The sequence below is a fragment of the Patagioenas fasciata genome, chromosome 1 (genome assembly GCF_037038585.1).
Source record: "Patagioenas fasciata isolate bPatFas1 chromosome 1, bPatFas1.hap1, whole genome shotgun sequence".
Classification (NCBI taxonomy): domain Eukaryota; kingdom Metazoa; phylum Chordata; class Aves; order Columbiformes; family Columbidae; genus Patagioenas; species Patagioenas fasciata.
In genome coordinates this window covers 24,375,843-24,393,326 of record NC_092520.1, presented here as the reverse complement: position 1 = coordinate 24,393,326, position 17,484 = coordinate 24,375,843, and the positions used below count along the sequence as shown (strand labels likewise).

General features: G+C 38.0%; 1 protein-coding gene across 2 annotated transcripts in view; it reads left to right on the top strand.

Annotated features, from left to right (window-relative positions):
* Positions 1-14,014, top strand: part of UBL3 (ubiquitin like 3) — a 62,321-nt gene extending 48,307 nt beyond the window's left edge. For both annotated transcript variants that reach the window (XM_065830198.2, XM_071804610.1), the window contains exons 2-5: positions 1,775-1,883; positions 7,181-7,267; positions 11,752-11,829; positions 12,257-14,014. In XM_065830198.2, the coding sequence (XP_065686270.1) occupies positions 1,775-1,883; positions 7,181-7,267; positions 11,752-11,829; positions 12,257-12,309 (327 nt within the window). In that variant the 3' untranslated portion in view covers positions 12,310-14,014. The remainder of the gene's footprint in view (positions 1-1,774; positions 1,884-7,180; positions 7,268-11,751; positions 11,830-12,256) is intronic.
* The last annotated feature ends 3,470 nt before the right edge of the window (positions 14,015-17,484 follow it).

Here is a 17,484-nt window from a genome sequence, read left to right as displayed (position 1 = left end):
TGTAATTGATTTGAGCAGTCAGATTTTTGGAGTAAACAGGATTAGTGGAACTTTGTCTGTTTTTCTGCTAAATCTTGGTGAGATTTGAAAACAATTCCTTAATCATTCTGGAAATATCAAATAAAGTGGAACTTTAATGTTTCTAGCTAGGTGTGTTCTGAATTTTCTGAATAATTGTCTTTGAACAGCATTCCTGCAGCTTCTTTAAGTTGTTGTTTGTGATTTCCTGGTATGCAGTGATAGCCTTACAGTGGCTGTGGTGCTTTCTCAGACAGCAGCCATTTGGCTTCTCCCCTGGGGTAACAGCAGAACTTGTATTTTCTGAAGTGTGTTAGCAAGGGTCAGGGAGTAGCTCTTTTATGCTAACTCTTTTTATCCTTGCTACAGTTTGAAATAGAGACTGGATTGCTTTTTGGAGGGGTCATTTTCTTCAGTGACGTTAAGTGTGCAGGATGATACAGATTTTAGTTTAGATACCTCTATTAGATGCTTAAAGATAGGTGAAATGAAACCAAGTCAAAGCATTCAAGAGAGACTAGACAATCTGTCTGGAGATGAAATAAGTGGGGAGTGGGTAACTGAGGCAGGGCTGTCATGTTCAGTGGAGATGATATGTTGAGATTTTTAACCCTGAAGAAGTCTTGGAAACTTGAAAACTCACTGTAAATTTTTCCATTTGTATTTAATCTAGAAAAGAGTTTACTGAATTCCAATAAGGAAAGCTTTCCTACAACTTAAATTAAAATTAGACCAACTGTTTGAGAGTATGATTTGGAAAAAAGTGTCCAAGCAGTTAGTATGCTAAAGTGTTGCTAAAAGATGATGCAATTTAGATTTGTAGGCCAAAATGCAAAAACAGCTAGAATCCCACTTGCCATGGGCATTAGTAAGTGATAGCTACTCAAACACATTTTGTGACCCTGCTAGCAGTTGCTTTAGGAACCAAAATATAATCTCTTTTGCATTGCAAGTAATGTTATAGTGAGCTCTTTGTGCAGGTTATTGTAATGCTATGTGGAAAAGTAATTATATTCAGTAACTTGCAAATAGAAGAGGAAAATTATAGCTGAAGATGGTGATGGTTAGATGAAGAAAATCTATGGTAGAAAAACTGTGATGTGGTGTATTGCATGTGGATCTCGGTGACTTTCCCTGTCGAGAAAAACAGCGGTGGAACAAAGTTTTGGGTTCAGAGGAGTGGCAGATGGTTTTAAGTTCTGTGGCAGCTGGGACCGAGGAAGAATGCTGTCTGACTGCTGGTGTTTTGTAGGAGATGAAGTGGGTGAGATCAGGACTGACAAATATACTGGAGGAAACGTGCTAAGGCTTTTGCTGAGGCTCACAGGATATTCACGTGCAGATTTTGCTATTTTTAGTGCTGTTTGGGTTATTTTTTTCAAATTTATCTTTTTCTCTTCATTCAGTATGTTGCCAGTATGTCTTGGCTGGAATTCTTTTATACCCCGCTGAAAGCTTTTTTTAATGGCACAGTGGATTCAGTTGCTACCTATCAGATTATTCTGATCTTTGTCATAAAAAATGCCAGCTGGTAGAATTTGATCTTCCTAGTTTATGTGTAAAGAAACATTTTTCTTTTTTTTTTTTTTACCTCTTTGACCCTATTTTTAACACCATCTTAAGCTGTTTTCTCAAATCACTGTGGATTAATCTTCTCTGAAAACTAATGGCAACTTTTTAGGAACTTAAAATAATAATAATTTTAGTCTTCTGTGGATACTTTCCTAATACTGCATTTTAATTTTTTTTTTTACAGATAAATTTGCGCCTCATCTTGGTAAGCGGGAAAACGAAAGAATTTCTCTTTTCACCAAATGACTCTGCTGCAGATATCGCAAAACATGTGTATGACAACTGGCCGATGGGTGAGTAGCTGTGTGGGTTTGGCTTTTTAACTGGCAAGCTAGAAGCTTCCTTGTATTTTCAGACTAAAGTGTCAATAAACTGATCTCTGTTCTCAACATTCAAACTAACTAAGTTTATTGTGTACCCAGGCACAGATTTATATGGAAATACAATTGCCTTCTTGTCTTCTTTTTCCCTCTTTCGTCGGTTGGGCAGATTTTTAGATGTCTGGAGTATTTCCCACTTTATTTCTAAAATTTCCCTCCCCAAACTGTAGTACTTCTTTCCTCCTATCTTTAGACATCTTTCTTGATCAATCTTGTTAGAGAAACTAGTAAGTATGAGGAAATGTTGGTGATTGTCATTGACCCCAGCCAGCATGAATTCATGTGAGGGGACAGTCCTGCTTGACCAACTTAATTTCTTTCTACGACAAGGTTACCCACTTAGTTGACCAAGGGAAGCCTGTCAGTGTAGTCTTTTTGGATTTCAGTACAGCCTTTGATACTGTTTCTCACAGTATCCTCCTGGACATCTTGTCCAGGATACAGCTGGATAAACACACAATGCAGTGGGTGTGACTGGCTGATGGGCCGGGCTCAAAGGGTTCTAGTAAATGGGTTATGGCTGGTGACCAGTCACTAGCGGGTTCCACAGGGGATACATCTTAGGGACAGCGCTCTTCAATGTCTTTATAAATGACTTAGATTCAGACTTGAGGGAATATTAAGTAAGTTTGCTGGTGGCACAAAATTGGGAGGAGCTGTTGACACTCTCAAGGGCAGAGAGGCCCTGCAGAGGGATCTGGACAAATTGGAGAACTGGGCAATCAGCAACTGCACGAAGTTCAACACAGGCAAGTGCCGTATTTTGCACCTGGGACACAGCAACCATGGCTGTACATACAGACTGGGAGACAAAATGCTGTAGAGCAGCTCTGCAGAGAGGGATCTGGGGATTCTGGTCAATGGCAAGTTGAACATGAGCCAACAGTGTGTCCTGGCAGCCAAGGGGGCCAACCGTGTCCTGGGTGCATCCAGCACAGCATTGCCAGCCGGGCAGGGAGGTGATTGTCCCGCTCTGCTCCGCACTGGTGCGGCCTCACCTGGAGCACTGTGTGCAGTTCTGGACCCCACAGGATAGAAATATTAAGCTGCTAGAGAGTGTCCAGAAGAGGGCTATGAAGTTGGTGAAGAGTTTGGAGAGGAAGCCGTATGAGGATCAGCTAAAGTCCCCTGTTTGTTCAGCTTGGAGGAGACCTCATGGTGGCTACAGCTTCCTCACAAGAGGAGGAGGAGGAGGGGCAGGTGCTGATCTCTTTTCTCTGGTGACCAATGACAGAACCCGAGGGAACCGCAGAAAGATGTGCCAGGGGAGGTTTAGGTTGGACATTAGGAAAAGGTTCTTCCCCCAGAGGGTGGTGGAGCACTGGAACAGGCTCCCCAGGGAGGTGTCACAGCCCCAAGCCTGACAGTGTTCAAGAGACTGGACAACACCCTCAGACACATGGTGTGAACTGTAGGGTTGTCATGTGCAGGGACAGGAGTTGGATTCGATAATCCTTGTGGGTCCCTTCCCACTCAGGACATTCTATGATTCTATATAAAACCTCTTACGTGAGGACAGCTAATGTAAAATGTAGCATGTCACAGGAATGCATTAGGGAAACTGACTGTGAAGTACTTCTCCCTTTACTGCCTTGTTTTGGAAAGGATCTGTAATAGTTATTTTTTTCCAGGAGGGGGGTAAACAAACATAAACAAAACAAACAAACCCCACCAGCAACAGAACAACACCACACCATTTTAAGGAACATTAAAGACTGAGGTGGTTTATATGAATATATTTGGTGTTCTGTAAGAATAGTAGCTTTAGAAAATGGAATTGAAATGGAATTGAAAACTTAAGGTGTGTATTCACATATGTGAATAGTTCATAGAATCACAGAATGGTTTGGATTGGAAGCGACCTTAAGATTATTTAGTTCCACCCCCCTGTGATGGGCAGGGACACTTTCCATTAGACCAGGTTGCTCAAAGCCCCATCCAACCTGGTCCTGAACACTTCCAGGGACAAGACATGCACAACTTATCTGGGCAGCCTGTTCCAGTGCCTCACCACCTTCATGGGGAAGAATTTCTTCCTTATAGCTGATCTAAATCTACACGTTTTCAATTTAAAGCTGTTACCTCATGTCCTATCACTACATGACCTTGTGAAAAGTCCCTCTCCAGCTTTCCTGTAGGCTTCCTTTAGGTACTGGAAGGCTGCTAAAAGGTCTCACTGGAGCCTTCTCTTCTCCAGGCTGAACAATCCCAACTCTCAACCTGTCTTCATAGGAGAGGTGCTCCAGCCCTCTGTTTAGTTCCACAAAAACAAAGCTCTTCTGTTCTCCCCGACTATGATTTCGTGGGAAAATAGCCAAAGCACAGACATAGCATTACATACGATGAAAAATAAATCTTTTTTTGGTACAGGACTTCATTTGGGTTGCTGTTATAATGTTAGAAGGACTGCTATTCACACAAACGTGGCACTGTTTCTGTGGTACCATTTTCAAAGAGGTATGGTGGATGATAACTCATGCCAAAATGTTAGTGTTGATAATGCATATTTTAGACCTTGTACTGGTCTTTGAGGTCAGGAAGAACAGACTTTCAGGGGACTTATTTGCTGTTTGTTTTGCATTATGTATTATGCAGCATTGTGTATTTAGTAAAATATGTAATGAAGGGGGTTTTTAGTGCTCTCAAGTGTTAGATATAGATGTAAAACACTTTTAAACTAAGGAAACTGGTTGATGTAGCATCTGTGTAGCTACTGCACGTATTTTAATGTGTGTCTTACAACATAGTCGTATTGACCAAATGTTCTTTGTTTACTTCTGTCTGTATTAGTAAAGGCTGAACTGTGTTTTTCTTACTCAAGTTTATTCCTGAACATGTGGTTGCGTGTTCAGAGTCTTGTGAAGAGCCTGAAAGTTGCAGTTTCTGAGTTTAGAGTTGGGAGGAAAACCAGACTTTAAAGTCTGTTTTTTTAAAGGAAAGTAAAACCAGACACAGAAGCCTCAGTTCAAATACCTGCTGTCCTGAGTGAGTGCTCTAAATCTGAATGGGTATTTAATTGCTTGTGCAAAGAAGAATAGTGTCAATGTAAAAGACTGAAGACAAATCTACTACAGAATAGTATATAGGTTTTCACAATTAGCCCACTAGGTGTTCGCACTGAAAGTGCTGCTCTTTGCCACAGGACTGAGAAAGCTCGATGAGAACTAAAGATTCCTTGAAATAGACATATTATGAAATGGTTGCTTTTACCACCACTTCTACTTGTTGTGTTCTTGCAGGGAAAAACTTTGAAATATGTTCACTCACATGCTGGCAGGATTAAGGCAAACCTCTCCTTCCCTCTTTTGCCAATACAGTTGTTATTTAAGGATCTCTTGACTTGTAGAGGAAAGTGAAAAATTTATATTAATGTATATCATCTAGGTAGGCTACCTGCTCTCTTCCCCTCTCATTTGCTTCTAAATAATACTAACTTTTTTCTTGTACAGCAATTACCTGCTGAACTTTTTTTAAAGAGGAAGTTGTAGGTAAATATTTTCTCCTTGACTTATTTAGTCATCAGAGGAAATCAAAATTTGAAATCATGTCAGAAAGAAGTGTTTCAGACTGTCAACCAAGAAACAAAAATTAAAAGTATGAATAAATTGGCAGCTTAACAATGGAAAATACCTGTAGCAAAATGTAGTTGGTTTTCCTTTGATTGCTGTTTTATGTCATTATGGACTGTAAAGTGGCTGAACTTCTCCTCTGTACAGCCATAGCATAGCGGAGTTCAGACTGTATGGAGTAAATAAATAAATAAATAGGTATCTTCCAAAAAATCACTTGCCCTAGCAGTGTGATAAATCTGATCCTTAATTTAGCCCACTTCACAGCATAGCATAGCAAAGAGGGCCTGTGCTTGAACTGCAGGACAATTGAATCAGATCCTGAGTGGAAATACTTGAAAGTCAAACAGCCTTGGTTGCCTAATTTGATTTAATCTTAAACTGGGCACATGCAGCTCCCAGGATCTTGCAGCCTCTGCTGTTGCTGCCAGTTCTGCACAGCACCGGCTCTGCCACAGCTCCTGCTGCCCTGTCTGCCTGCTCACTGTTTCGCAGCAGATGCCTTTCCATACGCCCTCCGCCGCCGTGGCTTTTGTTTTAAAGGCTTCCCTTTCTCTGCTTTTCAGTTTTCCTTTTGTGGTGCCAGTTGCCACTGTGCCTGTATGTTAATTATATGTTCTCAGTGAACAGTTTGGTTTCTGATCCCTTGCTGAATATTCATTTTGGTATATAAACACTACAAAGGCAGCAGAAAGAGAGAACATTTGTGAACAGCTGTTGCCAGATATCTGGTCAGCTAAGAAACAGAAGACACTGTATTCCTAGAGAACCCATTTAAATTCAGCATTTCAAGGTTTTATGATATTTATTCGGAAAGCAAAGCACAGATTTATTTGTTGTTCACGTTGTGAAAGGGTACAGTAAAGAGTAGGAGAAGAACATTAAGCTTATAAATGGTTTATGACAACTCAAGCATTATAGGAAAATGCATGCTTGCTGTTCCCGAATCACTGTTTGCCAGACAAAAACATCCACAGATTGTCCTTTGAGAAGTTCTTTGCCATGTACCCGTCCGTGTCTCCCCTGTGAGAGCCCTCTGTTTCGGGCCGCTCAGGTCACTGTCCACTCCGGACATGTCACCGGTTGGATCTGGCCGTCCCTGCAGCCGCTGGGCAGCCTGCGGAGCCTCCTCAGTGCTGTGGGGTGAGAATCACCTTTCAAATGATCCATCACATGCACCCTGTCTGTGTGTGTGGCCACTTTGCATCGCTGGGGAACGGCTCCAGTTGGGCAATTAACTGGTGAGCAGGAGTTCGGCTTGAGAATCTTCTGAATGGGAAGAAATAAAGGCAGTTCTAGCCAAGTGGATATTAAGCCTCTGGAAGCAACTCACAGTTATGAAATGTTTTCTGTAGGATTTGTATATGTGCTAATATCTCATTAAATCTGTGAAGTTAGTAATATTTGTACTTGCAGGCATAAAATGGTGTTTTTCAATGCCCAATGTTAAATAATAAATTTAAGGATGCATTTCAGGAGTGCTACCCTTGAATTATCTTTCTCTTATCTTCAGCCTGTGCTCTCTCTTTAGTGTTTCAAGCAAAAGAGTCCTGTTCTCAAGTTTTTTTCCTGGGTAAAGATGAGATAAATAACAGAAGATGTTTTTATTACAACATAACTGTGAAAATTCTCTCACTTCAGATTGGGAAGAAGAACAAGTCAGCAGTCCAAATATCTTGCGGCTTATTTATCAAGGAAGGTTTCTTCATGGCAATGTGACACTAGGAGGTAGGAAAATAATTTTCAGTATCCATATTATAACCAGGCAAAGGGGATATTTATTTATCATGTGGTAAATACTACTTTACTGTTCAAGATCACAGTATGGCTTGCTATATACTATTTTTCCTCTGCACAGAGTGACACTGTATTTTATTGTGTATTTTTCCATCTTCCAACCACTAGTTGCTAAACTTTTTGGAGGTACCACCTGGCAAGTCAAGTCTCTTGCATAAAGAAAGAGTAATCCTGCTATTTGTTGTCTGTCTAAATGGAATATATTGTTCTACCTCTCTTACATTGCGCTGGCAGGGTAAGCTTCTTCATAAATGTCTTAAGTATTTTAAAATGTTTGCTACTGGTTATGGTAATGGGTTAAACAACACTTTAAATTTTAGTGCAATGAAGGAAGACACTCTATGAATGAGAATGAGGGGAAGCATTCTTGCTGTCCAGTGCTCTCCCAGGGATACAATTGCATAGTTATGTGAAAACAAAAGTAAATGGCTCACTTCATATGCTAAGAAAATGCAATTCAACTATGCCCCCTTGTGGCAAGTTTTTCCCCACAATTACACATTTTGATGGGTATCTTTGATAGAGATGTGGCACAAATTCATAACAATAATCTGTCCTTTTGTAGATAAAAGTTACCAGTGTGAATATCAAGTATAGCAATGACGAAATCAAATGAGACACTCTTCTCTGTGCCAGTTTAAAAATAAATTAATATTCCTGCTTTCTCTGTATGTTCAGATTGTTGGTACATTTGGTACTTGACTGTAATACAAAGAGGAGAATATAGAATAAAATCACAAATGAAATGTTTTTGAAGATTCTTTTTGAAAATAATATTTCTGGACTACTTATGGTGGTCTTTCCTCCAAGAAGCGACTGGGCTGATATAGCCATTGATTCGCTTTCTACCATTACCGATGTTGGCTAGTGATGTACTTTTAGAACAGATTTACTCTCCATATAAATCAATTTTTAATGCTGCTATATATACAAAGAAGATCATTGTCAATTCAGCTGGGAGAACTCTGATATTTTTATTTACTCTTTAATTTGTATGTTTACCAGGTGCCAATGCATGCAGATAGTAGCAGTTGCAGTAGAGCTGAAAGAAAAATGTTAAGTCTTGGATCATCTCTGCAGTTACAGAGATGCTAGTCTTACCTTACATTTTCCAGGCAAGGATAGCTAAATGGGATTTTCTTTGCCATTCATCTCTAGGTGTTACTCTTGACCACCAGTGCTTGTTTCCTTTAGTAACATTTGTCTAAATCCAAAACAACTTTGAATATTTGTTTAATATATTTAATGCATTGTTTAACGAGTTAAGCTGAAAAATAATAGCTGTATGCTGTTGTCTCTTGCGTTAACTCAGGTCTATGGATTTTGAATACTTACTTGGGTTCAGGACATTTTAGTTCATTCTGTTGCAATTTAATCATCATGATTTTACCCTAAGAATGTTACATGTATATTAGTGTTTTTCAGAGATCTCTTTGTTGCTGTATTGTTTAAAAAAAAAAAAAAAAAAAAAAAAAATCCCCCAAATGTTGGCTTACTTCAGTACTAATGAAGTTATCTGGAGTAAGATTATAGAGCTGAAAGAAGAACAGCTATTCATGAAGCAGCCTGAAAAGAGTGTTGCTTCAGTTTGTGGTGTTCATTATAAGTAACCCTAAGTGAACTGGTTATCTTTAAAAGGTGGGTGCAGAATTTCTTACTAAATACAAAATATAGTTTCTTATACTCTTATAAACTTTTCTATCTGCAGATCTCTATAACTGAGTTATGGCCCTTAGTGTTTTATTTGTTTTAGGTGATTAGGAAATATTGACTGGAATTTGGACCTACTGTGTGCTGAAAGTCGCTTTATCAACTAGTGAAAGAAAAGTTTCCAAGGAAACAGTTTGGTGTTTTCTTTTTAATGGGAGCCCATTTTTGTTTACATTTAAAATGACATTGTAATGTTCTAGTTGTAACCTCACATGTCTATGTAGTGTCTTATGAATTTGAGATTCTTTTAAACTAAGCAGCATCAAAAAATGACAAATTGATAGGAAAAAACCTGGCTTTTTGGTGGAAAATCTTGTTTTAAAGGAACCATCACTTTTGCCAGCTTCTCTGAATGGACTGTCACTGCAAGAACAGTAGAGCTGATGGCATTGGAAAGTAGTAAAGAGAAGCAGACCCCTCTGGAAAGCTGCTTGTGCCGCTCCTGCCCGCAGTGCTCGCGCCAGAGTGTGGTGTTGTGTCCTGCCTGCGGGAAGGGCTGGGTGGTGGCTGGCAAGGCAGGCTCTGTTCAGCTTCCAGCAGGAAATTTCATCCTTTAGCTAAATATTTGGTCTGGAGTTTGCATTTGAAAAATATTAAATAGGGAGGTAACACATAATCAAGAGTTCTCTGTTTCTTGTTCTTTATTGCTGCCTTGCCTTAAACCGTAACACTTGTTAGATAATGGTAGTTGGCAATGTTTTACTTATTTATTGGGGAGGGGGATGGGTAGCCAAACCACCTTGTGCCATACAGAAGTAAATTCTGACAATAAAAAATCTGGAATAAAAGTGGAATTAAACAGATGGGAAAGGAATGAAAGTTTAGTTTAAGTGAGAGAAAGGGGTGAAAGAACAAAGACGAGCAAGAAAGGATGAGTGGGCATGGGTTTGGGTGCCCAGGCTCCGACAGGGTGCTCCAGGCAAGAAGCTGGAAATCGCTAATAACTTGTGTGAACTATGCGAACTACTAGCTGAAATGATTTAATTGAAATATTAGCACACTTTTACTTGATAACTGTAAATAATTAATCTTCACAGCTTACTAATCAAGTCTCCTCGAGTGTCTTGATATTATGAAAGATGTCCCTAATGTAATTAGTTTGTAATGTTTTGTTCTTTCTGTACTGGCTTCTTATGAGTTTGTGTCATGAAGGCAATCCATTTCCAGTGAGTTTAAAAGACTGCTGTCATGCTCTTTGCAGAGTTTTCAGTTGTGTCACAGAGTCAAGTACCAAAAATACTTAATCCTTTTCAGACTTCAAGTTATCAATAGCTTCTACTGGCAGGCACAGCTTCAAGTAAGCTAAGCAACGTTCAGATCTGACTTTCTGTGGAGATGGCTTTTCCCAAAGTACACCTCCTTTGAAGAGGCTTGTGGATCTGTGTATCCCTCCATATGCTTACCTCTGTGTTTTAATCATAACTTGCATTTTTTCAAACGAATACATGGGCAATGAACATGATTTAATAGCAATGTTGTAGCTAGGCTTGTATGGAATGCATGTAGCAAGCAAATACTAGTGTGTTTGTTGTTGTTTGTTTGTTTTTAATTTTTTTATTCCTGAATTTTGAATGTATGCTGTAGTGATTAAAATAGGCATTTTCATCTTCAGTTACGTTCAGGTTTAGTGGACATTCATTATTCATTTATTCGTTTAAAATGCTGTGATGCACTGCATGTGAAAAGAGAAGATGTAAATGCAATTTGAGAGGACAAATTCTACTCAAGTCAGAATTTTTTGTGTATTTACGGTTAAATTCTTGTTACATCTATCACTAACTTTTTTCCTCTATAAGGGGAGAGGACTAAACTTAGAATATCTTTACCTTACATTTCTCAGAAAAATAATCAAGAAAGATGCTTAATCTTAGGAGTTGCAGAAAGGAAACAAAGTTATGTAAAGAACTTGTAAAAATAATTCCCCTCCTCAGATAACTGGAAGAAGTCAAAGTTCAGAATATTGAGTCTGGTAATGATAATCTGATAAATATAACGAACACAGAGCATCCTTTCACTTGAAGAAGACTAGAAAATTTGATAAGTGTTATGCTGCGATACTCAAACCATATATTCAGCATTGTGTTGGTACACTGAAATCAGAATGTGAAAGCGATCATTTTAGTTTCAGAAACAAGCAGAATGAATTGCATTGCTAAAGCTCACAAAGGCAGCATTGTGAGAACTACCTTATCTTATTATGTTTTAAATTTGATATTTTTCACATGGAGCTGATGTTACAGATTAATATTTAAAGGGAAGATGCAGACGTTTTTTATTTCGGAAAATCTGTACCATAGATCAAAGTATGGCTTAAGAAAATCTGTTCTGAAGTAGCATCTCTGTTTTGATGTCTTGGGAGTAACAATTTTGTAGCTGAATTAACCACTTTTTTCCATCCTTAACAAGGAAGAGTTCTTAGCATCTGAGTCTTGGCATGAATGCCCACTTTTACTCCGAAAGCTAAGTTTCCTAACAGGAATATAATGTCTCTAAGAATACAATGTTTTAAGTTATAATTATCAGGTCCCAATACCTTGATCTACAAAACTTTAGCCAGAAACGCCTTTATAGATGTATTTAGTAAGCAGTTCAAATCTAACAGTGTGAACTGTTGAATAGATGCTAATCCAATGGTTTCAACTGGGTGTTTTGGAGAAAGAAGGCTGCTGTAATGTATTAATAAATCTCCCTTTCTCTTTTTGCAGCATTAAAGCTTCCTTTTGGCAAAACAACAGTCATGCATTTGGTGGCTAGAGAGACATTGCCAGAGCCAAACTCTCAAGGTATGTTGTGTGCTGGAGGTGTTTCTTACTCAAGTGCATGGCAAAGCAGTCAGATCTCTTGTAGGCTTTCTGAGTATTTCATAATAGAGAAAAGTTCTTGTGGCCTTTCATGAACAAGTAATGGAATGCTTTTTACATCTTTTTTTTTTTTTAATAGAAAACTAAGAAATTAATTTTGTGCTCTACTGTTTTTATATAATGCAGACATTTCCTCAAATCTTAAAAGCTTTTGTTTTTATTGTTAAAAAATACTTGTGATTCATTCTTCAGTTATGTATCCATGTGTATAATAATAATAATAAAACCCCATAATTCTTAAACTAAAAATCATTTAAAAAACCATACTTGTATCAAGCATACTTGAACACAAACCAACCTAATTACTTTAGAAATGGCATGTAAGCAAAACTTTTTTCTTGCTCCACAGGTCAAAGGAACCGTGAAAAAACTGGAGAAAGCAATTGCTGTGTAATCCTGTAAACCCTGTTAGCTTTACCTGCTAAGTGTGATGTAATATAGTCTTTGTCTTTCATGCTGCTGGAATAGAAGGGGCCCTACCTTGCTTTGGACACCTGTAGGAAGAGCCTGTCTGTAAATCCATGGAACTGAAATATTACATGAACACTGTCTCATTAGTTGGGTTTTTTAAAAGAGAAAAATCTATGAACACTTTCATTGTTTATGTTTTTGTAATTCCTGCTTATTGTTTATTGAATAATCTTACAGTACATCAGTTCTTGAAATAATTCAATCTCCAGAAAAAATTAATGTGTTCTTTTCCATAGCAGGAATCATTTTGCTACCACAAAAATCTCCATTAACTGGATCTAACCAATCAAACTTTCTAGATGCAATTTGCACTAAGTATGGTTGACAGTCTATTTCTCATCAACTATCTCTAACAATATTTGAGAGACCTAGTAATAACCTACAATGTATAATGCAACACTGAAAACCAGTATGTCTGTAATTAAAACAAATCTCACTTATGGCCAAATCAAAGGAAAAACTGTTAAGTCCTTTCTACCTATGTCAACCTTGGTGGCCGAACTGGCACAGAATACTAACTAAACCGAGTCTAACTATATATATTTTCCCTGCAACAAACAAAAAACTATGTGCCTGTAATTTAAAAGCACTCTGTAGAGGGCTGATGAAACTGATTCTTTTTTTTGTTATTGCGTGCACTCTGATCACATATGTTAGTTGAGTGCTTATTCCGACAGCACAAGCAAGTGCAGAGAGTGCATTTCCTAGCCTTAATATGGGAGGGGTAATTTCCTGTAGTTCATAGGCTTTTATTATTGTGCATAAATGTTAGAAAACATCATTTACTAATCAATTTTATGTATTTGAATATTGGCAATTGGTGTTTTTCAGACATTTTCTCATCTGTACCTTAGTGTCCAGTGTCATGCTTACTCATTAGAGACTTCAAAAGAATTACTGAAGTTTAAAAAGCAAAAAGAAAAACCTCTGCCATAGTACTAGTTTTGTTTCTTTATGTAACCTGCATTTGGTATTAGTGCTTGCAATGGTATTAAAATCAGAAGCTGATTTTTGAAGGCATACATAATTAAAAAGGATGCCATTGTTTTATTTCATATCAATAATTTAAACGTTGATATGCTAAAGAAATTTGCACAGCACTAAAGCATGAGCTAGTTTCATCTAAACCTGTAAAAAATAAAAATAAATAAAAATATAAAAGATTTTATATTTTTTCACTGGGAGGAATTCTTCCTGGGTGAAATTACAAATATGTGTAGAATATATTTAATAAAAATCTTATAAAATACATAACTATAGAAGTGAAATATAGATTGGCGTGTAGTATAATAGAACAATATTCCATATAAATAGCTTTAGCCTTTAAAAATGAGTCACAGGTTGACATTGTGTTCTGTACTTAAGTGTCCACAACTCTTACAGATGTTCCATGTAATCGTTTTTTCGAATGATTGGCATCATTCAAATGTAATGAGGTTATTTTATTCATTGTTACTGCTTTGATGAAATGCTTTATATGCAGTAGATTTACAAAAATATTGTTCATACTGATCCGAATTAAATTTGTATAGAGCAGAGTTTTAAAAAAAAATTGTAAATAGCACTAAACATTTTCTTTCTGCAACCTGTACTGATAGACTCTTCTGTAAACTAAATAAAAGAATATTGTAGTGCATTTTGGTGGTGTTTTAAGGTGGTAATTGGCTCTGTAACTACTTTTAATAATAGTTCTTAATCTGGAAACTAAGTAAGGACAACATTTTATTTATTAAAAAAAAGGGGGTGGCAAAACCTGCTGAAAACTACTGATAGAACTTATCACTTTGCTTTTGTTTTCCTTTCACGTCAAAAGGAGTGACCTAGAGGGCTGTTGTCTGTGGGAAGAGAGTGCGAGCACAGGCAGTCGCAGATGTGTAGCCCTGTCACACCCTGCTGTACTCGCAGGAGTTGTCTGCTTCTACCATAAGGCTTTTGTCGTCTTCGTTTACTTACAGCGGGGAGCACACACGTACCTCTGAGGGTGTTGGGAACGCAGGTGAGAGCATTATTGTGTGCTCATTGCCGAAATGAATCTTGGGCGGGAGGGGTTCCTTGTACTCTGCAGTGCAGTCTCTAAATAACTATAAGGACACAAACCTCCTCTTTTTTTAAAAATAAAAGTTTAATAAACATCAGCTTGAGAAAGCTACTAGGAGCATGTTGTCATGAAGCTTCTCATTTCCAAAATGGTGGCTGCCTAAGTGACACAGGTTCAAATGGGAAATGGCTATGACAACAGCAGAAAAAGAAAGGGGCTGAGTCAGGATGTGTTATCTTAGCTAAACAGTCTTTCAGATGCTTTGATTTTCGAGAAATGAATGTTTGAAATGTAATCTTGGTTTGAACAAGTAGCTACGTACTTAGCGCAGTATAAATACATGAAAATCCAGTAGCTTCTTGTTAAAATATTTGGCAAGCTTGGATAGCAAAGTATGTGGAGTTCCCTTTTGTTGAGATGAGTAAGATGCATATATGCACGTGTCCAAGCAAATCCTTAAACACTGCTTGGTATTTAAGGTGTGAACTTGCCAAAATAACTCCTGCAGAAAGCAGGTAGAACTGTTGCCCTGATTTTCCTGTAAATTGTCAGAAGTCTGCCCATTGCAGAGCATTTCTATTGTGGTGTGAGGCTGGTGGAAAACTGTGGGGCAGAATTCCTAAAGGATTTGTGATTTTTCTCCTTGGATGTTTTGTATTGTGGGTTGTATATTTGCCAAAACAAAAGCAGTAGCTCCTAATCCCAGATTCCTGTGCCTTGCTAAAGTTAGTGCATTGCTTCTCTTCTGATTGGAGTCAAGAGGATTCTTGCAGCCCACAAAGATTAAAGCCAACTCCTTGCAGGAGGCTGTTGGATGGTCTGATAATACATTGAAGAGTTTGACATTTCATTTTTCGCTGTTAGATAGAAATGATATTTTCCCTATGGATGAGTTAATAGGTGTCATGAAGGAAGGGAAGGGGATGAGGAATTGGAGCCCTTCATATTCTGAAATATGAAGGGACTAGATCTGTCTCACATACCACTGAATATCAATTTACAATTGATAACACACACACATGCGAGGATTGATATCTGGTAGCAATGAAAGTACTCTGTAACTTTTATTTTCGTAAATGATAGCAAAAATATGACTGGTGAAACAGTCTTTGGGATTAGCTCAGCTGCTGGAAGAAGTATGGCCATTGTTGTGTTAAAGGCTTTGCCAAGGTGCTGCACTGAGATTAACCCAGTGCTGATCTCTGCAGTCTCTGAATACGTTTCCTTAGTACATGGTGTTTACAACTGGAGAAAGAGTGATTGAGTTCAGAAGAGAAATGTACAGCGCTCTGAAAAACCTTCCTTCCACCCACAGGGGTAAGGAGGGAAGCAGCTGTTCCTGGGCTGGCCAGAACTCAGGAGTTTCTGCTGTTTCTCTTTAGGAAGAAAAGCCTGTGTATTTTGTAGTTCTGTCTGTGCTCTAAGATGTGTTATACAAATCTTACTTCAAGAAGCAAATAGGAAGATGGATGTACTTCTCCATCTAAAACTCTCACTAACTTAATGCTAATTAAAGGGGTAAGCTTAAGCTGATGTTGGGTTCTATGTCCTGCGTAAGTTGGCATCGAGACCATTAACAGCAGTTGCACCATTGAAACTGATGGGACGTATGTGCTTAAATCAGAAGAAATGCCAAGTTCTGTTAAGATTCTTAAAAGTGAGTTCCTACCCCCTTTATTTCTTCTGAAGTACTTAGGAAGCATCTATCTTGGCCATCACTTGTCCATATCAAAGTTATTTCCAGAGCACAATAAAAGGCCTTTGTTGGTCAAGAGGGTGACAGTAATAATTCATGATAATAATTTAAAAATTCTTGTACAGTAGTAGCATACTTGTCCTTCTGTGCCATATGTACATAGCTGTGATGAAGTTTACAATATAATAGCTAATTTGCTTACCAATTTATTATACTAGACTGTAAAATTGCAAAACCCTCTTTATGCTTTGGGTATTTCCAATTGTTATGATTGACTTCTGTTTTTTCTTTTCCTAATTGGTAAGTTGTTGGGGTTTTGTGGTTTTGGTTTGTTTTTTAAATTAATCATCTGGAAAAGGAATGGCCAGTGAAATACAAAATAATGAAAGTTATTAAAGTCAAGTTCACAAAAAGTAGGGAAAATTTAGTGGTACCTTAATCAAGCTCATGCAATGGATCACGGTAACAAATGAAGTTCAGTTTTTAATGTAAAGGAGGACGTAGACAGAGAAAGCAAAGTACCCGCACAAGTCTGAGTTTTAAAATTACCTGGATTAGTCTGAGACTGAGTTCTGGGCATCATGGGCAAACGCTTTGTGTTGCAAGTTCCTTAGGATTCAGCAAATGCTAACAAAAATGAGACCACAGAAATATTATAGAGAGATTGAAGAGAATGGGAGATAAAAATAGCCACAGTTGTGACTAACACAGAGAAAATGGATGGAGAACTTCTATTTTTGTCTTGTAGCTTTATTGGCCCAGTTTTTACGTTTGTCTTTAAAGCAGAGGTGACAAATTCAAATCTGATAGAAACGTTTTTCATTAAATCAATGGCACTCACTTCCACCAGAAGTAATTTGAGGAGAAAAGCTGAGCAACGTTTAAAAGGAAAATGGATCATTGTAACCATGAAAACTGATAGACTTCCAAAATTATAATAAGCAGTGATGCCAAACTTTTTCTCAAAAAGATAGTAATTTTTGTCCTTCAGATGTTCCAATAACATTGGACGAAGAGCCCAACTCTTAGAGGGAGAGCACTTCTGGCACATACCAGCTCTGCTGAGTACAGGCAACTGCACAACAGGAGCCCCAGGCTGCGCAGGACAAGCACATCATGTACCCTGGTGTGAGTTTATCTGTATGAACCTGCTGCGGATCCTGAGTACAGAAGCTGATGCCTCTTGAGTGGTGCAAGATGAAAGCACCCTGCTTTATCAATTTGGAGGACGCTGAATTTATAGGTAGTAAATGTTTTGAAACATTCTTCAGCTACTTTTTTTTTTTTTTTTTAATATGGAAGCAAGGTAATAGGATGAAACAGAACAATTTTGGGTTTGTGCTGTCTTCCGTCTATTATTTGAACTAAAGGT